Source organism: Eumetopias jubatus, unplaced genomic scaffold, assembly GCF_037043125.1.
Source record: "Eumetopias jubatus isolate StellerSeaLion01/CBP00866 unplaced genomic scaffold, mEumJub1_p1.0 scaffold_1, whole genome shotgun sequence".
Taxonomy (NCBI): Eukaryota; Metazoa; Chordata; class Mammalia; order Carnivora; family Otariidae; genus Eumetopias; species Eumetopias jubatus.
In genome coordinates, this window is record NW_028274807.1 from 67,995,933 (window position 1) to 68,020,170 (window position 24,238).

The following is a 24,238-nucleotide window of genomic DNA, read 5'->3' on the forward strand; positions in this document are numbered from 1 at the left end:
GACGCTGACAAACTGGAGGACATCAAGCGAGGGAAAGCAGGATGGTGAGGGCTCTTTCAGTGTTGTAAGTCACCGATTATACAGTGCCCTCATTTTCAAAGTGCTTTGCCGACATTTATCTTTCCCACAAACTGGTAAGGTAGGCTGGTAGGATAAATTATCCCTGCAGTGGTGACAGAGTTTAATAAATGCTTCACCCTATCTCCCCTCCTAAATATTAAAAAATCTATGACTTCTCCACAGCACAAGTAGTGTGTGGATATTTGCTAAACAAGTGGATTTTGCTTCAGAAGTTAACAATGGGAATAAAGAAGAAAAAATATAGGGAAGCTAATGCCAGGAGCTTAGAAGTGTGTAATAAAGCTACAAACTGTTGCATGAACTTACCAACACCAAGCGAAAGTCAAGTGAAGCCGAGATGACCATTTGCCAGGGACTTAGCAAAGTCCAACAACTGTTATTAACTGCCTACTATATGACAGGCACCAAGTGCCATGAGAGGTGTCAGGGATGAACAAATGCTGGTCCCTGCCCTTAAGAAGGATACAGGGTAGGAGAGGCTGCCATGCAAACAGATACATGCATCAACAGAGGCATATACATGGTACAGTAGTAGTATCATGGGTCTGAAAAATGAGTAAGAATTGGTCAGGTGGAGCAAAAGCGTGGTCCAGGCAAAAGGAATACATATGGTGCACTTGGGATCCTACCAGTAGCAGGTATCACTGTAGAATGGATTCCTTCTTTGGGTATAAATGTGAGATAGGTAACTTTTATTAAAGTCCCTTCAAAAACTCAACTTAAGCCCTTCAGAAGTCCCTAACATCTTACCATCTCTGGTAATTCTCAGGTCCTGTTCAGGCCAACTGCTTTAAAAAAAAAAGTGTCCAGTTCTCTACAAGTGGTATACTAAAACATCAAAATATAAGGTGAATTTAAGCAATTCTGAGCAGAAGGAAACCGAGAGTTAACAGATCTAAAACATGATTAAGGGAGAGTTAGCTCACAAATCAAATCCAGCTTTATCTGGTAGCATGCTTAAATTCTTGATTCCTAAACATAATTTTTGAAAAGGGGCTTCTTACTCTAATAATGGAAACTTAAGCCAATTCTGTCATCTTTGTCCCCTTCCCATTTTTTCTTCACAGTACTTATCGCTCATGTCCCTTTGTTTGTTCCCCCTTTAATGTAAGCTCCTTGAGGGCAGAGAAGATCATATTTATCGTATTTTCAGAGCCCAGAATAGTACCTGGCAAATATTAGAGCTTTCATCTCGTTTATTCATTGAACGAAGGAATGTTTAGCTGAAGAGATTGCCCCACAATGTGAGGAGTAAATACTTGGTAAGTTGTGACTAGGCCGCATGCCCTTTTATCTAACTGGGCATTGCAGTTCTGTCCTTTCCATGTGGTTGAGGCAGCCTTTATAAATTTTAAGGCACTTGACATAAATGCCATTAGTGAAAAGAAAAGATTTTCACAAGATTTACTCAGCTCCAAGGGGGAATAAAGGAAGAATGTGTACAAAGTACTTCTTGGGCTTCTTTAGCCCTTAGGATCTCCACACTTGGTCACAGAACCAGATTCTTTCATCTTCAGTGATATTCACAAATACCAAATCCATTGTGACGTCTGCACATTACCTCCACAAATCCAAGGCAGGACAGAACAGTGACAAAATGCTTGAGGACAATTCTCTCCCATTCTACACCCAGTATTTATCAAGGAGACACTGAGTTCCCCCTGTCAGAGGCTGGGGGATACTCCGCTAACCAGCTTTTCACACTCTGGGACATCTGAAAAGGCTTTGTGAGGGGGCTGGGATTGGGAGGCAGACTGACCCTTCTGAGACTATGAAGAGGCAGTGACACTGACTTCTTGTGTGAAGACCTAAAGAGGACTACTGAGAATGGGCATGCTTTCCCTCCTTTTTATCCCACTCTCCATTATCAGTACTGTTAAGAAGACTTAACTTGGAACTTGACCAAGAACGTTATTTTTCATTTGAGACATTGCTCAGTGTGACTCAACCTGACCAAACTGGAGACTTTGGAGTCATCTTTGATTTTTCTCTTTCATTTTCTATTGTCACTAAGCCTACTGAAAGTTTTTCAAATTGTGTCTCCTTTTTCACCTTTATTGCCAAAGGCTTGTCAATTTGTCTGGACTACTGCCACAGCTTTCTAGGTGGCTTCCAGCCTCCCCCTGCCTCTACTTTTTATGTACGATCATTCTATGCAATTTTGAGAACAGCGAGTTTTATCTGGTGGTCCTCAGTTAAAAAAAAAACAACAAAAAAACACCCCACCACCACCAAATATACCCCAAACACCCAAGACTTCATGGTTAATGGTTATTCCTCAGCCTGGAACTCAAGACATTCTGATCTAACTTGTCTAATTGTGCTATCCTCATTTGCTGTCACCTTTATCATATACAGTTGACCCTTGAACACAGGTTTGAACTGTACAGGTCTCTTTATACATGGATTGTTTTTTGCCGATAAATACAGCACTGTGAATGTATTTTTCTCTTCCTTGTGATTTTCTTTGCATTTTTCCCAGCTTATTCTTTCTAAGAATACAGTATATTAATACATATACAAAATATGTTAATCAACTGTTTATGTTATCGGTAAGGCTTCTGGCTAACAGTAGCCTATTAGTAGTTAAGTTTTTGAGGAGTCAAAGTTATATGCCGATTTTTGACTGCATAGGGGGTGTTGGTGTCCCTAAGCCTTGTGTTGTTCAAGTCAATGGTAGTAATCTTGATCCCTCTATGTTAGTCAGGTTGGTGTACCTATCATCCTCTTAATATACTACTCAACCCCCACGTTTTGATGATATTTTCTTTATGGGGCAAACATTATGAGGATATTCACAGGATTATTCAAATCCTACACATTCTTAAACATCAACATGAAGTTTCTTCTCTTCTAGGTCTTCCTATACCATTTGCGACTTCCTTTTAGTCTAAACTTCTATGAAGCCGTCTATCCCATCTTTTTTGCTAGAATCAAAATCCATCTTGAAATTTAATCAAATTATTTCATGTTTCTATGCCATGTTTGTCTTATATTAAATAAATAGTAAGCTCCTGGTAAGGTTTCTCAAGGATTTTCCAGTCTCATTTGTTTTTCAATCACATTGTTAACCCTTAATTAAGTGAACCCATAACCATTTAATAATTTTCTTTGCATGAAAGAAAGCTTATCCTATTTTAAGGGCAAAATACAATACTCTTCCTGTATTATCATATAATAATCTTAAGAATTTCTGCATATGAATAACAATTGAATATTTGGAAGTAGTCAGATGACACAGTTTTTATCCTTGCTGTATCTTATATTTCTGAACCGTACTTTGTAACTTACGTTGTTGAAGCGTTGTGGCCTGTTACCTCCAAATACACCAATGAATTAATTTATGAATACTGGAAGAAACATTAAAAATATTAATGGACAATTCTACGAAAAAAACCTACTAAAAATTCATTTAGTATTTTTAGACTTAAGAAATCCCTATCTATAAAATCTGGACATGTCAAAGAGATTATATCTGGGTCCTTCAGAAGTTGTAGCACCAACACTTAAAAACCAGTAGGAGGAGGTCCTGGTGCCGGCAGAACATTTTAATGCTAAGGCCTGCCCAAGCACTGTACATAAAGACACTGGCTGGTGACCAGGAGGTATTGGTGACAGTACAACGCTCAGGCTTCTAACAGCTCGAATGTGCTGCTTACACGGACAGAGGTGATACTGAGTAGTTAAGAAGTGCTAGTACAGAGAAGCAGAGACTAACTTTGTTCATATTACTTATAAAATAGAGAACATTCTCAGCTAAAGGGCTGAAAAGGAATTAATGCGGAAAGGCAGAATTATAACCAGTGCAAGATTTACAAACTCCTTTATGTTCAAATATAATAAGGACAATAATAAATTTATTATTCATACACTTATCATACATAATTGGTATAAGACATCATTTCTCTAAAGAAATTTAAAATATACATTCAATGTAGCCAAGGTCATTCTTAAAAGAAGCACTCAGTCCCTTATTCTTCTGAGTTCATTTCTCCAGAAGACCCATCCTTAAGGACTTCTGGAGTCTGGCAATATTAGCGTCCAGTGCTGCAAGGCCGTTCCGGAAGTCTTGTTCATCACGAGAAGTGAAGGTTGAAAAGGAAGAGATGCTCCAGTCCGACGTCAAGTCAGAATTTAAAAAGCTACCGTCGGAGACCGCACTACTCCTCCCTCGAATGCCGCTGCTCTGATAGGTGGTGGGGCCAGGACCTGCAGCCAGCTCCGCAGCCAGCTCCGGCGGCTCCTCAGGGGCAGCAGGGATCTTGCAAATGGCTTCCTTTATCTTCTTGAGGAGCTGCTTGTCTTCCCTATCAGCTATTCTGGGAAGTTTCTCAGGTGCATCTTCGGCTTCCTTTTTGGAAGAGGAACAAACTACAGGTGCACACAATTTATTTGCCTTTTCAGAGACAAGTCCACTGTTGCCGACTGGCTGGGGGGACAGTCTCTTAGATAGTGGTGACTTCTTTTTAGAAGTGCTTCTAGCAAAAGGAATGTAAATTGTATTATCCAAATTACACTCATTGTCTATTAGAGTTGTAATTTCACTCTCCTCAACAGAATCCTGTTTTGAAAGCGTAGAAATCATCCCAGGGCCTGATGCTTCCTCCATGCTCCTTGTGTGACTATGTTGAGGGCCTCTGGAGGGCAGGACATTTTCATAAGGTCTATCTGGCTCCATGCTCTCCTCATTGTTAACTGCAGAAAGTGTCTCAGAATGTGTAAAAGTGTGATCTGTTTCTAACTTATTTAGGTAGCTCATTATGGAAGTATGAGCAGGGATTGGGTCATGTTGAGGCTGTTTTTCATAAATGTTCAGAATTGATTTGGTAAGATTATTCCCAGACTTGCAGCGAGCACTGTCCATACTAAGATCTGAGAGAAGCCTTGCCATACTGCTCTGTAAAGTTCTGTTAAGAAGAATTTAGTACACTAATTATTCTTTTTTACCTGTTTCTTTCATTTATTTATTTATGCCTCATCTTTAAAAGAAAGGATCTGAGGCAAGTACCTGGTTCATAACATGGAAAAAAGCAACTGAAAGCACAAAATCACAGAATGCGTCTGGAACGAGTAAATTACAAAACAGATGATTAAAAGATCTTGGTCTATATCAAATCTAATATAATGATATTTAAAAATACAGGCTTAGGAATTTTTTTCTCTTAAGGTATGAAATGCTTTATTCTTGAGCAACATTGCAAAATGGTGTGGATGAATGAAGTTATTTCTCTCCATTCAAAATATATATGCAAAAGGCACTGGAACAATACTGGGAAAAAAGGACAGAGATAATTATTATCTGGGATAATTAGGTACGAGCAACAGCTAGGTACCAGGAGAAGTGTGTTATAAGAAAAACCACTTGGGGTTTGAAGTGAGACAGAAATGGAATCAAATCCTATCACTACCTGTGATCTTGGGCAAGTCATTCAACCTTTCTGAATCTCAAGTTCCTTCATTGCAAAACGAAGACATCTACTACAGAATTACAATGAACATTGAATAAGATAAAATAATAAAATATGAAGGTAAAGTGCTTAGCACTGCTTCAGGCTATATGGGTGTTCATTTGATGGCAACTTTTTTTTAATAGTCCTATTAATTTATACCAAGCTTTTGGTCTTTTTGAATTGAATCATATATAGGTTCTTACATATCAATAAGAAAAGAAATACATCAATTTTTAAAAAGATGCAGAGGACATCAACAGGTAATTTTAAAAGATTACAACTAGCCTAGTTTTTAAAAGTTCAACTTCTAAATGGAGAAGTTCAAATTTTTTAAATGTGATTTTTTTTTTTTTTTTGCCTATCAAATTAACATGGTAAAATAAGACTAATACCCACTGTCAGAGAAGCTTGAAGAGGCATATACTACTAGTGGGAGTGTGCACTGGTATAACCCTTCCAGAGAGCAAACTGGCAATACGTCAGAAGTCTTAAATATTTGTACATCCCACATTTTTGGACCCAATAATTTGCACTCTAGGAATTCAGCCTACATATATACATCAAAAGGCTGTACCCCCAAGATATACTTACAAAGATATAATTTATAATAGAAAATAGATGGACTGAGTATCTTTATCTTCAAATACAGTAGAACGATTGAATTATGCTATAATCACACCATAACCATTTATAGTTGCCTTGTAAGGAATATTTATTGATAGAGAAATGTTCAGTATATAAGGTTAAACTTAAAAGAGCAGTCCATAAGTAACATGGATACAATACTATTTTTGTAAAAATAGTCACACACATCCAAACAAAATACTAACAGGAAATCTCTATACTAAACAGCAGTGATTATATCTCTGGATATAGAATTAGTGTTTTTTTTTTTCCTACAAAAGGAAAAACAAACTTTTTTCCAACCTGGCTTACGCTGTCATCTTTTTTTTTTATTTTTTAAAGATTTTATTTATTGCGAGGGAGAGAATGACAGAGAGATAGAGAGCGAGCACATGAGAGGGGGGAGGGTCAGAGGGAGAAGGAGACTCCCTGCTGAGCAGGGAGCCTGATGCGGGACTCGATCCCAGGACTCCAGGATCATGACCTGAGCTGAAGGCAGTCGCTTAACCAACTGAGCCACCCAGGCGCCCTTACCCTGTCATCTTAAACATATTTTGAGTTCTGATTGCTCTTCAAATGGCAATGGCTCCTACCACTTTTTCTCATACCTCTCTCAAGAAGCTAATGAACTATTACTAAAAGACAAAAAATATGTTATATGAACATATCTTTAAAAAATGCTGTAATGAATAATCACCCACTAATTAATTTGATCAGACTACATACTAGAATTTTCATTTTATTTGTTTTTAGAAAAGGAATACTTATGTTGAGGTTTCTTTCCAGACTTAAATAAAAATGTTATCTTTGCTGTGAACAAAATCAGTGATGAAGAAGGGACATGACATTAATAAGTTTAATCTCTGGAAATTAATAGTAATCACTAAGCTTCTGATTTAAACAAGAAACGTGACTGACCATTGTCTCTGAAACTAAAAGAAAAATCTCTGTAAGTAAAGAAATGACAGTATGTCAAAATTTTAAAGGAAGCAATACAAACACCTGAATAGCTACAAAGTAGATATATTTCTGTTTCTATTCTGCGGGATACACCTAAACACACTGATTTTTAATGCTTAGAAAACTGACACATCTTTATAATAGACATTCAAGGTTCTTTCTCAGCTACTTATAAAAATATACTAATTTAAGTAAGTATCAGCACTTTTAAGAGTGTTCTTAGAAGCTATGAGAATATTTACACTTGTTCACTGAAAATATATTAATTTTCCCTCACATTTTAATGGTTTTATAACACATATTGTAGAAAAATTTTGAAAAAGTGATAGGATGTATTTCAAAATTATTGAAGGCTGGAGAACAGAGAGATGGTTTAGGGTATTTGTTTAGAACTGGTTTAGGGTATTTGCTTAGAACTCATACGTGTACCTTCTAGTCCCATTATCCCTCTCCAACAATCTGAGAAAGGCACTCAGAAATTTTGTGAAATCTTTAAGAGATTATTTACAACACATACAAAAACCATATGTCTACCCTACCAAGGTGTATGACTATAGGGAAGAAGGATGGGCTAGTTGAACATGAAGCTTTAGCTCTACTGTCAGATATTGCTGCTTTACTCTCTGTCAAAAGTAAAATTAAAGTGGTCACAGTAGCCCAGCTATCGTATTGGAGATGTTCCTAATTAACTAAATCGCACAGGGTAACACGAAACATACTATAAATTACCAATGTGGGTGAATTTAGCTCAAATACAAACTTTTTATTTTGTCCTGACAAAAAAAAAATTGCCATCCGTGGGTATACTTAGATTATGAAGTTGTTACTGAATCTTCAGAAAATGCAGGGGTAGTACTGAGCCCTGTAAGACACTGCTAAGTTTGCCCACTGTGTTTCTATAATCATTTAAAAAGGCCACTTAATCTAATGAGTGAGTTAGTAGTCATGACACAGGATCTATCCCCAGCGTAAAAAGCAAAGGTCCTTGACAACAATGGAAAACACATGATAGGAAAATCTCAAGAGCCTTAAGAAAAGGAGAGCAAAACATTTTCACCTAATATTTTAGACACACTCTTTTCTAAAAGCAGATAATATACAAGAAGTAATGACCTTTTTCATTTCCTATGCTTCTATGTTAGGGTGAATGTTAAGAAAAGGCTCTAGTTGCAAGTGAATCCTTTTCATTCCTTAAAAAAAAAAAGACTAGATGGATAAAGATGATGTGGTATACACGTACACACATATATACATGTATACCACATCATCTTTATCCATCTAGTATATATATATATATATACACACACACACACACACACACACACACACAATGGAATACTACTCAGCCATCAAAAAAATGAAATCTTGCCATTCACAACAATGTGGATAGAACTAGAGGGTATTATGCTAAGCGAAATAGGTCAATCAGAGAAAGACAATTATCACATGATCTCACTCATATGTGGAATTTAAGAAACAAAACAGAGGATCATAGGGAGTAGAAGAAAAAATGAAACAAGACAAAATCAGAGAGGGAGACAAACCAAAAGAGACCCTTAATCATAGGAAACAAACTGAGGGTTGCTCGAGAGGAGGGGGGTGGGGGGATGGGGTAACTGGGTGATGGACATTAAGGAGGGCATGTGATGGGCTGGGAGCAAGATGGCGGAGGAGTAGGAGAACTGGATTTCGTCTGGTCTCAGGAATTCAGCTGAATGGGGATCAAACCATTCTGAACACCTACGAACTCAACAGGAGATCAAAGAAGAGAGTAGCAACAACTCTCTGAACAGAGAAGCGACCACTTACTGGAAGGTAGGACATGCAGAGAAGTGAATCCGAGGAGATATTCAGGAGGATAGACAGAGGGGGAGGGGGGCCTCCGTCGGCCGCTTCTGGCAAGTGGTAGAGCCACAGAGCACAAAATCGGAACTTTTAGAAGTCGGCTCCGCTGAGGGACGTCACTCCAGTGGCTAAGCTGGGGGTGGAACCCTCGCGGGACAGTGTGGTCCCAGGACCCTCAGGGTCACAGAAAGACCGGGGGTGCCTGAGTGTGGCAGAGCTCCCAGGTATCAGAGCGGGGAAGCCGGCTGCAGAAATGGAGCTGAGGTGTGGCTCTCAGCTTGGGGTTGCCATAAACTATGATCCACGGCCCAGTCGGGCCACTGCTCCTCCAGCAAGGACCCAACAAGTGGCAGAGCCGGGGAGACTCCCCTTCCTCCCCTGGGAGGAGCGGTGCGGGAGCGCACCGCAGGGATCTGCTGGGTTTGGAGACTCCACACGGGGTCAGGTGCCAGAGCTAGAAATGCTTGGTCACAGGCCAGGTGAGCAAGGAGTGCGGCTGGAGACCGGGGACATGGGAGTGACTGACTGCTTTTCTCTGGGGGTGCAGTGAGGAGCGGGGCCCCGAGTTCTCTGAGTTCTCAGCTCCTCCGGGCGGGGACTGGGAGGCTGCCATTTTCACTGTCATCCTTCAGCGCTGTAAGGAAAGCTTGCAGAGAACAAAAGCTCTGGAGAGCAAACCTGAGCAGATTGCTTAGCCCGGACCAGCAAGGGAGGGGCAATTCCACCTCTGGCAAAGGCATCTGGGAACCACGGCAACAGACCCTCCCCCAGAAGATCAGCACGAACAGCCAGCCAAGACGAAGTTTACCGATCAAGGAGAACGGGAGAACTTCAGTGCTAGGGGAATACTGCACATAGAATTCATGGCTTTTTTACCATGATTCATTAGTTTTTCAAAGTTAATTTTTGTAACTGTTTTTTTTTTTAATTTTTCTTTTTACCTTTTTCAATGAACATCTTATCAATCCCTTTTTTAAAAAAATTTTTCTTTATTTTTCATTTTTAGAGTCATATTCTATCCCTTCATAGTAGTTACCCTTATTTTTGGCATATATATATATAAGTTGTTCTCTCTCTAAAATTTTGAGATACAGTTTCTTCTAACAGATCAAAATATACCCTAAATCACTAGTGTATGGCTTTATTCTAGTCTCCTGCCTGATCACATTCTCTCCCCCCTTTTTTTAAAAATCTTCTTTCTTTTTTCAAACAACTTCTTATCTTATCAATTCCTTTTATAAAATCTTTTATAATTTTCATCTTTACACTCATATTCCATCCCTTCATCATATCCACCCTTATTTTGTACATATATAAGTCTTTCTTTCTTTAAAATTTTAGGAGGCTCTTTCTTCTAACAGACCAAAATACACCCAAAATCTAGTGTGTGGCACTGATCTATGCACTAGCCTGATCATATTTGATCATATTCTGGGTTTTTTTGTTTTGTTTTGTTCTGTTTTTGTCTTTTTCTTTTTCTTTCTTTTTCTCTTTCTTTTTTCTTTCTTTCCCTTTCTTTTCCCCTGGTTTCAGGTCTTTTATGATTTGTTTAGAGTATAGTTGTTGGGGACGTTGTTAACCTGTTAGCATTTTGTTCTCTCATTCATCTATTCTCCTCTGGAAAAAATGACAAAACGAAAAAAATCACCTCAGCAAAAAGAACAAGAGGTAGTACCGTCTGCCAGGGACCTACTCAGTACGGACATTCATATGATGTCAGACCTAGAGTTCAGAATCACAATTTTAAAGATACTAGCTGGACTTGAAAAAAGCATGGAAGTTATTAGAGACACCCTTGCTGGATTTAAAATCTAACCAAATCGAAATCAAACAGGCTATTAATGAGGTGCAATAAAAAATGGAGGCTCTGACTGCTAGGATAAATGAGGCAGAAGAAAGAATTAGCGATATAAAAGACCAAATGATGGAAAATAAAGAAGCTGAGAAAAAGAGAGATAAACAACTACTGGATCAGGAGGGCAGAATTCGAGAGATAAGTGATACGATAAGACGAAACAAGATTAGAATAATTGGGATCCCAGAAGAAGAAGAAAGAGAGAGAGAGGGGCAGAAGGTATATTGGAGCAAATTATAGCACAGAACTTCCCTAATTTGGGGAAGGAAAGGGGCATCAAAATCCAGGAGGCACAGAGAACCCCTCTCAAAATCAATAAAAATAGGTCAACATCCCGATATCTAATAGTAAAACTTACGAGTCTCAGAGACAAAGAGAAAATCTTGAAAGCAGCTCAGGAAAAGAGATATGTAACCTATAATGGTAGAAACATTAGATTGGCAACAGACCCATCCACAGAGACCTGGCAGGCCAGAAAGGACTGGCATGATATCTTCAGAACACTAAACGAGAAAAATATGCAGCCAAGAATACTATATCCAGCTAGGCTGTCGTTGAAAATAGAAGGAGAGATAAAAAGCTTCCAGGACAAACAAAAACTAAAGGAATTTGCAAACACGAAACCGGCCCTCCAAGAAATATTGAAAGGGGTCCTCTAAGCAAAGAGAGCCTAAAAGCAGCATAGACCAGAAAGGAACACAGACAATATACAGTAACAGTCACCTTACAGGCAATACAATGGCACTAAATTCATATCTTTCAATAATTACCCTGAATGTAAATGGGCTAAATGCCCCAATCAAAAGACACAGGCTATCAGATTGGATTAAAAAACAAGACCCATCGATATGCTGTCTGCAAGAGACTCATTTTAGACCCAAAGACACCCCCACATTGAAAATGAGGGGGTGGAAAACCATTTACCATGCTAAAGGACACCAAAAGAAAGCTGGGGTGGCAACCCTTATATCAGACAAATTAGATTTTAAAACAAAAACGGTAATAAGAGATGAGGAAGGACACTATATCCTACTTAAAGGGTCTATCCAACAAGAAGATCTAACAATTATAAATATCTATGCCCCTAACATGGGAGAAGCCAATTATATAAGGCAATTAATAACAAAAGCAAAGAAACACATCGACAACAATACAATAATAGTGGGGGACTTTAATTACCCCCTCACTGAAATGAACAGATCATCTAAACAAAAGATCAACAAGGAAATAAAGACTTTAAATGACACACTGAACCAAATGGACTTCACAGACATATTCAGAACATTCCATCCCAAAGCAATGGAATAACACATTCTTCTCTAGTGCCCATGGAACATTCTCCAGAATAGATCACATCCTAGGTCACAAATCAGGTCTCAACTGGTACAAAAGATTGGGATTATTCCCTGCATATTTTCAGACCACAATGCTTTGAAACTAGAACTCAATCACAAGAGGAAAGTCAGAAAGAACTCAAATACATGAAGGCTAAAGAGCATCCTACTAAAGAATGAATGGGTCAACCAGGAAATTAAAGAAGAATTAAAAAAATTCATGGAAACCAATGAAAATGAAACACAACTGTTCAAAATCTTTGGGATACAGCAAAGGCAGTCCTGAGAGGAAAGTATATAGCAATACAAGCCTTTCTCAAGATACAAGAAAGGTCTCAAATACACAACCTAACCCTACACCTAAAGGAGCTAGAGAAAAAACAGCAAATAAAGCCTAAACCCAGCAGAAGAGAAATAATAAAGATCAGAGCAGAAATCAACGAAATAGAAACCAAAAGAACAGGAGAACAGATCAACGAAACTAGGAGCTGGTTCTTTGAAAGAATTAACAAGATTGATAAACCCCTGGCCAGACTTATCAAAAAGAGAAGAGAAATGACCTAAATCAACAAAATCATGAATGAAAGAGGAGAGATCACAACCAACACCAAAGAAATACAAACAATTGTAAGAACATATTATGAGCAACTATATGCCAGCAAATTAGATAACCTGGAAGAAATGGATGCATTCCTAGAGATGTATCAACTACCAAAATTGAACCAGGAAGAAATAGAAAACCTGAACAGACCTATAACCACTAAGGAAATTGAAGCAGTCATCAAAAATCTCCCAAGAAACAAAAGCCCAGGGCCAGATGGCTTCCCAGGGGAATTCTACCAAACATTTCAAGAAGAATTAATACCTATTCTCCTGAAACTGTTCCAAAAAATAGAAACGGAAGGAAAACTTCCAAACTCATTTTATGAGGCCACCATTACCTTGATCCCAAAACAAGACAAAGACCCCATCAAAAAGGAGAATTACAGACCAATATCCCTGATGAACATGGATGCAAAAATTCTCACCAAAATACTAGCCAATAGGATCCAACAGTACATTAAAAGGATTATTCACCACGACCAAGTGGGATTTATCCCTGGGCTGCAAGGTTGGTTCAACATCCGCAAATCAATCAACGTGATACGATACATTAACAAAAGAAAGAACAAGAATCATATGATCCTCTCAATAGACGCAAAAAAAAGCATTTGACAAAGTACAGCATCCTTTCTTGATCAAAACTCTTCAGAGTATAGGGATAGAGGGTACATACCTCCATATCATAAAAGCCATCTATGAAAAACCTACAACAAATATCATTCTCAATGGGTAAAAGCTGAGAGCGTTCCCCCTAAGGTCAGGAATGCGGCAGGGATGTCCACTATCACCACTGCTATTCAACATAGTATTAGAAGTCCTACCCACAGCAATCAGACAACAAAAAGAAATCGAAGGCATCCAAATCGGCAAAGAGGAAGTCGAACTCTCACTCTTTGCAGATGATATGATACTTTATGTGGAAAACCCAAAAAACTCCACCCCAAAACTGCTAGAACTCATACAAGAATTCAGTAAAGTGGCAGGATATAAAATCAATGCGCAGAAATCAGTGGCATTCCTATAAACCAACAACAAGACAGAAGAAAGAGAAATTAAGGAGTCGATCCCATTTACAATTGCATCCAAAACCATACAATACCTAGGAATAAATTTAACCAAAGAGGCAAAGGATCTGTACTCAGAAAACTATAAAATACTCATGAAAGAAATTGAGGAAGACACAAAGAAATGGAAAAACGTTCCATGCTCATGGATTGGAAGAACAAACATTGTGAAGATGTCAATGCTACCTAGAGCAATCTACACATTCAATGCAATCCCCATCAAAATACCATCCACTTTTTTCAAAGAAATGGAACAAATAATCCTAAAATTTGTATGGAACCAGAAGAGACCCCGAGTAGCCAGAGGAATGTTGAAAAAGAAAAGCAAAGCTGGCGGCACCACAATTCTGGACTTCCAGCTCTATTAAAAAGCTGTCATCATCAAGACAGTATGGTACTGGCACAAAAACAGACACATAGATCAGTGGAACAGAATAGAGAGCCCAGAAATGGACCCTCAACTCTATGGTCAACTAATCTTTGACAAAGCAGGAAAGAATGTCCAATGGAAAAAAAACAGTCTCTTCAACAAATGGTGTTGGGAAAATTGGACAGCCACATGGAGAAGAATGAAACTGGACCATTTCCTTACATCACACACAAAAATAGAATCCAAATGGTTGAAAGACCTAAACGTGAGACAGGAGTCCATCAACATCCTAAAGGAGAACACAGGCAGCAACCTCTTCGACCTCAGCCGCAGCAACTTCTTCCTAGAAACATCGCCAAAGGCAAGGGAAGCAAGGGCAAAAATGAACTTTTGGGATTTCATCAAGATAAAAAGCTTTTGCATAGCAAAAGAAACAGTCCACAAAACCAAAAGACAACCGACAGAATGGCAGAAAATATTTCCAAATGACATATCAGATAAAGGGCTAGTATCCAAAATCTATAATGAACTTATCAAACTCAAAACCCAAAGAACAAATAATCCAATCAAGAAATGGGCAGAAGACATGAACAGACGTTTTCCCAAAGAAGACATCCAAATGGCCAACAGACACATGAAAAAGTGTTCAGCATCGCTCGGCATCAGGGAAATCCAAATCAAAACCTCAATGAGATACCACCTCACACCCGTCAGAATGGCTAAAATTAACAAGTCAGGAAACGACAGATGTTGGCGGGGATGTGGAGAAAGGGGAACCCTCCTACACTGTTGGTGGGAATGCAAGCTGGTGCAACCACTCCGGAAAACAGTATGGAGGTTCTTCAAAAAGTTGAAAATAGAGCTACCATACGATCCAGCAATTGCACTACTGGGTATTTACCCCAAAGATACAAATGTAGGGATCCAAAGGGGTGCATGCACCCCGATGTTTATAGCAGCAATGTCCACAATAGCCAAACTGTGGAAAGAGCCAAGATGTCCATAGACAGATGAATGGATAAAGAAGATGTGGTATATATACACAATGGAATATTATGCAGCCATCAAAAGAAATGAGATCTTGCCATTTGCAATGACGTGGATGGAACTGGAGGGTGTTAGGCTGAGTGAAATAAGTCAATCAGAGAAAGACATGTATCATATGACCTCACTGATATGAGGAATTCTTAATCTCAGGAAACAAACTGAGGGTTGCTGGAGTGGTGGGGGGTGGGAGGGATGGGGTGGCTGGGTGAGAGACATTGGGGAGGGTATGTGCTATGGTGAGCACCGTGAATTGTGCAAGACTGTTGAATCACAGATCTGTACCTCTGAAACAAATAATGCAATATATGTTAAGAAAAAAAAAAAGAAGAAGAAGAAGAAGATAGCACGAGGGGAAGAATGAAGGGGAGTAAATTGGAGGCGGAGACGAACCATGAGAGACGATGGACTCTGAAAAACAAACTGAGGGTTCTAGAGGGGAGGGGGTGGGGGGATGGGTTAGCCTGGTGATGGGTCTTAAAGAGGGCATGTTCTGCGTGGAGCACTGGGTGTTATGCACAAACAATAAATCATGGAACACTACATCAAAAACTAATGATGTAATGTATGGTGATTAACAGAACAATAAAAAAATTAAAAAAAACACTGGAAAAGGCAGACTGTATTATTTTTAAAGAATGAGCAGGTACAAAGGTATCTCCTACAAAGGTAGAAGAATCTCTCAAAAACATGTCCTGTTCTGTCAGAGAGCAGCTGTGCTTTCCAAACCAGAAAGGAAGGCTCAAGAGGAAATCTAAAATCTTGGCTCAGGTACCAGCCTGGGCACAACGAGCTCTGAAAGTCAGGCAAGTCCCTTCATTTCTGTGTGCTTCCATTTATGCCAATTTCTATAATAATTACACTATTACTATGAAAATTGCCCTTACACTTTTATTATTAATTTTCTTCACAAATGCACCACACATGTTAAACTCGACATGTTAGTTGAGTTTATTCTTAAAAAAGGATGTGGCTTCCTATATCCATCATCAAAGTGCCAGAATAAGCTTTTAACTCGATGACACGGATATTCAGCAACTAAAATGATTATATATTTTTGTATTTCACACGTGTATATTTGGAACATGATATACAATAAATGTTGTGGAATACATGAATAAGCAAACTAATCCATCCATTCATCCCTCCGTCTCTCTGGTGTGTTTTTTTTTAAAAATACTAAGGTTCACTTAGACTAAATTAGGCATGGAGTTGTTACCAGGAATAAACTAGTTTAGCTAAGGATATGTCATGTGCAAGAGTGCGAGAAAACCTGCCTAGGGATTAAGAGATGTGAGTTCCAGTCCCAGCTCCGTTATTAACTTTCTCTTAATATTTAACTTACATGGTCCCAGTCTCCCCATCTATGAAAATGCAGATATTAAAATCTTCCCATCATAGATGGGCACAAACAAAATAATAGATATGGGATGGAGAAGACTTTGAGAAAAAAATCCAAGTACATTATAAATAAATGAAAACATCAGCTTCTGATTTCATGCTCATAAAGGAGCTAGATTTAGTAGTATGAAGTAAAGCCTGTGAAATGAAAAGCACATTCTCAGGCAACTAGATCCTCTGCTGCATTTTCTCCTAGAGGCTGAGCACCATGCCCCTTCTACACTTCCTCAAATGACACTCATCTTTAATTTCTCTCCAAGTCACCAGTGAACACGACTCTCCTTTTACTTCCGCTATATTCTCCTCAGGGCCTACACTGAGGAGACGCTCCCCAGGGACACCTACGTAAGTGCTCATGGAATCTGCCCATGCTGACTTGGGGTCCTAGTTTTCTTTTCCAAATGGACTATACAACATATGTCTTTTCTAAAAAAGTTTATTGAGATATATAACTTATATACTATAAAATTCACCCTTTTAAAGTGTACAACTGGGTTGTTTTTAGTATATTCATAGAGTTATATAATTGTTACCTCCATCCAATTTCAGAACATTTTCATCACCCCAAAAGGAAACTCTGTACCCACTAGAACTCACTCCCCGCTTCTTCCCCTCTTTTCCCAGCCCTCGGCAACCACTAATCTATTCTTTGTTTCCATGGGTTTTGCCTATTCTGAACATTTCATATTAAGTGGAATCATAGAATGTGGTCTTTTGTGACTGGCTTCTTTTACCATAAATACTTGGTAATAACAGAGCTTTCATCCCAAAATTACTCCTCCAAAAAGAGGAGATGCTTTTCTTTGGCAATGTTATAAAGGCTTTCATAAGGAGGGACATTCTCTCACTTTACTTTGAACAAGAGTGGTATAAGCCAACATTTTAGAAACTCTGACTAGAGCCTAATTAATTACAACACTACATAGATATACAAGTGTCTTTTGCTTGTCCCCACTGTTCAACAAAAGTTTGAATGAAATGTGAATGGGGAAAAAAGCAGTATTTCTATATTAACATAGCTTATATATATAATCATTTCAAATGTGTTTACAAAACTAAATAAATTATCCTGTATATACATATATATCACTATTTCATCTAGTTCCCTAGAAGTTCATAATTCAAAACAGATCTTCTCATTTGAAATATAAAGGAGATTATTTTATATTCAAAATTGTTTTATATTTGGAACTATGAACTTCCAGGATCATTCAAATGCATGGTCAGATCTGATGATATTCATCAAAATCACTGACTTCTCTAGGATTTAAATAAGTAGTTGGAAATCCAGTTCTTAACAAATGTCTCAAGAGAAAACTGAACTTTGAAAATAAGTATCATATAAAAATTGAGTGGGGTGATTTTATTTATTTGAGAAAAGACATGTTAGGGAAGCAAGGGCTTTTAGGGGTTGCTGCCAATTCCTTCACTTTTGTGATGAAATGATTGAGGCTCAAAGAGGCTAAATGACTTTCCTGAGATCATCTGGCATGAGGGCTTCTGTGCTCAGTGCTTCATGTGAATGATTTCTTAGTGTTCCCATCAACCCTAATCATGCCGCACTTTACAGCTGAGGTTTAGAGAGGGTAAATAACTTGCTTCAAGTCACACAGCCAGTACAATGGTAGAGCTGGGATTCCACTCAGGTCCCTCTGGCTTCAGAGCCAGAGGGCTCTCCACCATTTGCTAAGTTACTCTTCAGCTTACTTATAAAAAGCTGAAGCTCCTTACAAGAGCCCTTTTCCTGGAATCACATGGTTTAAAAAAGCACTGAGCCAGGTTTGGCATTTCTAAACCCAGCTGGAGCAGAAGAAAACATCATTAGAAATTATTGACAAAATAAGAGAAAAGGGGGAAAGAGAGCAGGCCTACAATGATTTTTGAAGTCTATAAATAATCTGACAGGAGGCAAGTTAGTCAAATGAAGTCAACATTACCTGGTTAATTCTCTCAGGCGAGTCACCTCAGCATCACGCTGACGTAATGTTATTCCCAATATTTGATTTTCCTTTTCAGCAGCTTCTAACTTAAACCGGGAGCTTTTCACATTGACCAAGGCTTCCTCCAATTCTGAAACCACAAAAAAGTTTCAGTTTCCTCAATCTTTTGAAAAAATGTAACCATAACTACAATTCAAATACATACCAATTTTTATTCTTGTTGTCTCAATGTCAAATTGTTGTTTATTTTCAAGTAAAGTTTGATCTTTCTCTTTAAATATACCAGCAAATTTTTTGTTTTCATCTTTCTGATTTTCAATCACTTTTAAAAGTTCTTCATTTTTACTCTGCAGTAATTCCTGGCTCTTCAGTGACTCTTGTAATTGGTTTTGCAGGGACTTGTTCAATGACTGAAGGGAAAACACTGCAAGACAAAACAGATCAAATAATTGTTGCCTGAATTTAAAAAGCACAAACCTGGAGAAGATCTGCTTTTAAAAAAGAAAAGATCTGGAATTTATTGATTTTGCTCAACAATTATATGCTTGAGTAGTTCTATATAAATACTAAATATATTTTTAATATTTGATGCAGAAGTCATATCTTTCTTCTCCAACTGATATCTGAGGCATCAAAAAAAATTTTTTTTACCTTTTTTAATGAAATAATAATACATGCACAAAGTAAAAAAAATTCAAATATTATGAAATAGCAATGATACCAAATGATTCTCAATGAAGAATCTTCCTCCCCACCCTACCTCTGCTCTCCTCCTAAAGACAATCACTATTAACTTTGGTATCTTTCTGGAAAAATACCTGTGCATATAACATATATATTTAAAAAGAGATGACTCATACTGTACCCATAGTTTCTAACCATGCCTTTTCCCCCCCCGTAAGATTGATATGTATCGGCACAGAGATCTATCATTCTCTTTAATGGCTATAAAAGTCTACGGCGCCATTCACTTAACAAATGCAACCTTGAGTGAAGACTTACTATGTGTGAGGCACGGTGTTCGAATCTGGACGTACAGTGATAATTAGCAGACATGGTCCCTACTCTCAAAGAGCTAATAACAAACAAGTAATTATAAATAGTGATAAATGCTCTCAAGGGAACAATAAGGTAAATGAGCAGAGACTACAAAGAGATTAGCTCTTTAGCACAGCAACCACCAATCTCCCCATTTCCCATCTTGGCCTCCTTTCCCGCCCACCCCCACCGCCACTGTTTATTCATAGGGGAATCAGAGTGACTTTTTCCAGAAGTACTCTGGTGAAGATGAGCACTTTTATGAAGTGTGTGTTCTTCGGGGTGGTCATATTTTTCTTACTGCTTTGTAAGAGCTATTTATATATTAAAAAAATTAAGCCTTTGTCATATCATGTATTATGAAAACATTTTCCCCATTTTGTTGATGTGTTTTAAATGTGTTTATAATTTTGCTGCGCAGAAAGTGAAAAAAAATTCTGAGGACAAATTTTATCATCTTTTCCTTTGTGGCATCGGAGTTTTGTCAGGCTTAGGAAAAGATCCCAAGAATACAAAAACAAACAAAAAAACAAACAGTTCTCATCTTTTCCTCTGGTACAGGTTTTTTTCCTTTTTTTCTATTATTTTAAATGCCATGATCCATAAGCACAATTTGGCAATATCTGTCAAAATTACAACCGTATATCTCCTTTGATTCAGTCATTCTATAGCTATAATCTACAAAATGCTCACATATGTGCACAAAGACATATGTATAAGACTTTTACTACAGCACTGTTTGCACTGGGAAGATACCTAGATAACGATCATCAGAGAACTTCAAATACGTTATGATGGAACCACATAAGCAGAATATCCGTACAGTTCTTAAACAGAAAGAAAAAGACCCACTAGATTTTATTGGGGCAGGGAGCTAAGAGGGCGGTGTAGTAGGAGGACCCTAGGCTTGCCTCGTCCCTTGAACACAGTTAGATAACTATCAAATCATTCTGAACAGCCAAGAAATTGATCTGAGGACTGACAGAACAAACTGCACACCTAGACGGAGAGAAGAGGCCACATGGCGGAAGAGAGGAAGTGCAGAGATGTGGTTTGGGGGAGAAGAGCGTTGCAGGTACTGCAGAGGGGAGGGAGCCCTGGTCACAGAGAAAGCGAAGGGAGACTGGGGCACCCAGGGATACCTACAAGGAGAACACTTGCCCAAAGCCAATGGCTGGGAAAACGAGAGGGGCTGGTTTTCCTGAGAGTTTGCAAACAGCAGGGCTCAAAGACTGGAGTTTTAAAGGTCCCTGGGCTTGGCTGGGATAGAGCTCTGAGGGCACTGCCCTGCTCCTGGAGAGAAGGCAGGCAAGCAACCCCAGGGCAGACAGCAAAATGTGAGGATCACCTAAGGGGCCCAGGGAAAGACTGTTCCTACTTCCGGGAGCACATCTGTGAGAGCTGGTATTGCCTCTCCACAGACAAAAGAGCCAGCAGGTGCCATTTCCCTCTCCCACCCCTCACCAAAGGTGCAGTGACACCTGCTGAGGGCAACTAACCAGGACACTGGCTGTTTAACCAGCTTGCTCCAAATCCCACGCCCCTGTCCTCTGGCATAACTGCCCTTCTGTCCCAGTGCAGCAAGACCCTCCCCCGGGAGACTAGCGCAAGTCTCTACCACACCAGGTCTCAGAGTTTGGAGTTTTAAAAGTCAGCAGGCTTGGCTGGGATAGAGCCCAAAGTGCACTGTGCTGCTCCAGGCAGGCAAGCGACCCAGAGACAGACAGTGTGAAAACAGCAATCTGAAAAATGCACAGGACACGCAAGAGGAAATTATTCACTCTTCTGAGAGGGCCTCCCTGAGAGCAGCAAGCATTGACTCCCTTCTCTGGGAACAAAGGGGCTGGCTGGCACCATTTCCCTCCCCAACCCTCAGCATAAACCAATTTGGTAAGCGGCACAGCACCAACACTGGCTCCTAACCTGCTCACACCAAGTCCCACCCTGTGCTCTACTGGTACTGCTTTTCTTGGACAAGTCTGTTTAAGGACCAGTGCAGCAGGCCCCTTCCCAGAAGACCAGCACAAACCCCTGCACGCACCACGTCTACCGACCAGAGAGTTCTGCAAGGCTTCAGTTCTAGTGGAAGTAGCATCAAGTCTCATTTAACAAGCAGGCCAGAGATACCTACTTAAAACTCGCCACACTCTGGCCAAGGTTCAAACACTGCCCATGGCAGGTAAGGAGAACCTCTGCAGACGACTGACCTGAAGGACAGAGCAGCCAACACAGCAGCTGAGTGCACGCAGCACACATCAGAGATGCTCCCTGAAGCACCAGGCCCTGGACTGGACACTGTATGACCTCTTCTTCATAAAGTCATTATTCTCAGGAGCAGGAAACATCACAGGCTTTCCTAACACACAATAGAAGACAGAGACCTAGACAAAATGCCAAGACGGAGGAATTCATCCCAAAAGAGCAAGAAAAGGTCATGGCCAGAGATCTAATCAAAACAAATAAAAAGAAAAAAAGAAACACATATAAGTAATACGCCTGAATGAAAATTTAAAACAACAATCATAAGGATACTTGGCTGGACTTGAGAAAAGCATGTCAGACTTCAGAGAGGCCCTTACCGCAGAGATAAAAGAGTGAAAAAACAATCAGGCAGAAATGAAAAATGTAATATCTGAGATTTGAAACCATCTGGATGTAATGACCACAAGGATGGAAGAAACAGAGGAACAAATAAGCGAAATAGAAGATAGAGTTATGGAAAATAATGAAGCTGAACAAAAGAGAGAAAGAAGAATGATGGATCACAAGAGTAGACTTAGGGAACTCAGTGACTCCATTAAATGTAATAACATTTGTATCACAGCAGTCCCAGAAGAGAGAGAAAAGGGGGCAGAAGGTTTATTTGAGGAAATAAAAGCTGAAAACTTCCCTAATCTGGGGAAGGAAAACAGACATCCAGGAGGCAGAGAGAACTCCCATCAAAATCAACAAAAGCAGGCCAACACCAAGACATATTATAGTTAAATCTGCAAAATACAGTGATGAAGAAAAAAATTCTAAAAGCAGCAAGACAAAACAAGTCCCTAACTTACAAGGGAAGACCCATAAGGCTAGCTACAGATCTCTCCACAGAAACTTGACAGGCCAAAAGAGAGTGGCATGATATATTCAATGTGCTGAATGGGAAAAATCTGCCGCCAACAATACTCTATCCAGCAAGGCTATCATTCAGAATAGAAGGAGAGATAAAGAGTTTCCCAAACAAACAAAAACTAAAGGAGTTCATGAACACTAAACCAGCACTGCAAGAAATATTAACGGGGACTCTTTCAGTGGGAAGGAAAGACCAAAAGTGACAATGACTAGCAAGGAACAGAGAAAATCTCTCGAAACAACGACAAAACAAGTAATAAAATGGCACTAAGCATATATCTATCAATAATTACTCTGAATGTAATGGACTAAATGCTCTAATCAAAAGACATAAGGCATCAGAATGGATAAAAAAAATAAGAGACTCATTTTAGACCTAAAGACACCTGCAGATTGAAAGTGAGGGCATGGAGGGGCACCTGTGTGGCTCAGATGGTTGAGCATCCAACTCTTGGTTTCGACTCAGGTCATGATCTCAAGGGTTATGGAGTCAAGCCCCGTATCCAGCTCTGCACTCAGCGGGGAGTCTGCTTAAAGATTTTCTCCATCTGCCCCTCCCCCGACTTGTATGCACTAAGGTAAATAAATAAATCTTAAAAAAAAAGAAAGAAAGTGAAGGGATGGAGAAACATCATGCAAATGGATGTCAAAAGAAAGCCAGAGTAGCAATACTTACACTGGACAAACCAGACTTTATTTTTTTTGGTTTTACTTTTAGAAGATTTTATTTATTTGAGAGAGAGAGCGTGAACGCACGAGTGGGGGGGGGGGCAGAGGGAGAAGCAGACTCCCTGCTGAGCACAGAGCCCCAAGTGGGGCTCAATCCCAGGACCCTGAGATCATGACCTGAGCTGAAGTCAGATGCTTAACCAACTGAACCACCAGGTGCCCCAAAACTAGACTTTAAACCAAAGACTATAACAAGAGATGAAGAAGGGTATTGTATCATAATAAAGGGGACTATCCAACAAGAAGATACAACGATTAAATATTTATGCCCCCAACCTGGGAGCATCCAAACATAGAAAATAATTAATAACAAACATAAAGGAACTCATTGATAATAAAACAGCAATAGTAGGGGACTTTAACACCCTACATATCAATGGACAGATCATCTAAGCAGAAAATCAACAAGGAAACAATAGCTTTCAATGAAACACTGGACCAGATGGACTTAACAGATATATTCAGAATATTTTATCCCAAAGCAGCAGAATACACAGTCTTTTCAAGTACACATGGGACATTCTCCAGAACAGATCATATACTAGGTCACAAATCAGGCCTCAACAAGTAGGAAAAAAGTGAGATCATACCATGCATATTTTCTGACCACAGCTATGAAATTTGAAGTCAACCACAAGAAAAAATTTGGAAAGACCACAAACACGTGGGCGTTAAACAGCATTATTACTAAAGAATGAATGGGTCAACTAGGAAATTAAAGAAGAAATAAAAAATATATGGAAACAAATGAAAATGAAAACACAAGGGTCCAAAACCTTAGGGATG

At 39.1% G+C, this 24,238-nt stretch overlaps 1 protein-coding gene across 1 annotated transcript in view; it reads right to left on the minus strand.

Annotated features, from left to right (window-relative positions):
* Nucleotides 1-3,961: 3,961 nt before the first annotated feature.
* Nucleotides 3,962-24,238, minus strand: part of CCDC14 (coiled-coil domain containing 14) — a 52,554-nt gene continuing 32,277 nt past the window's right edge. The window contains exons 11-13 of the mRNA XM_028091293.2: nucleotides 18,777-18,995; nucleotides 18,569-18,701; nucleotides 3,962-4,988 (exon numbers count right to left, since the gene is read on the minus strand). Of these exons, the coding sequence (XP_027947094.2) occupies nucleotides 4,067-4,988; nucleotides 18,569-18,701; nucleotides 18,777-18,995 (1,274 nt within the window). The 3' untranslated portion in view covers nucleotides 3,962-4,066. The remainder of the gene's footprint in view (nucleotides 4,989-18,568; nucleotides 18,702-18,776; nucleotides 18,996-24,238) is intronic.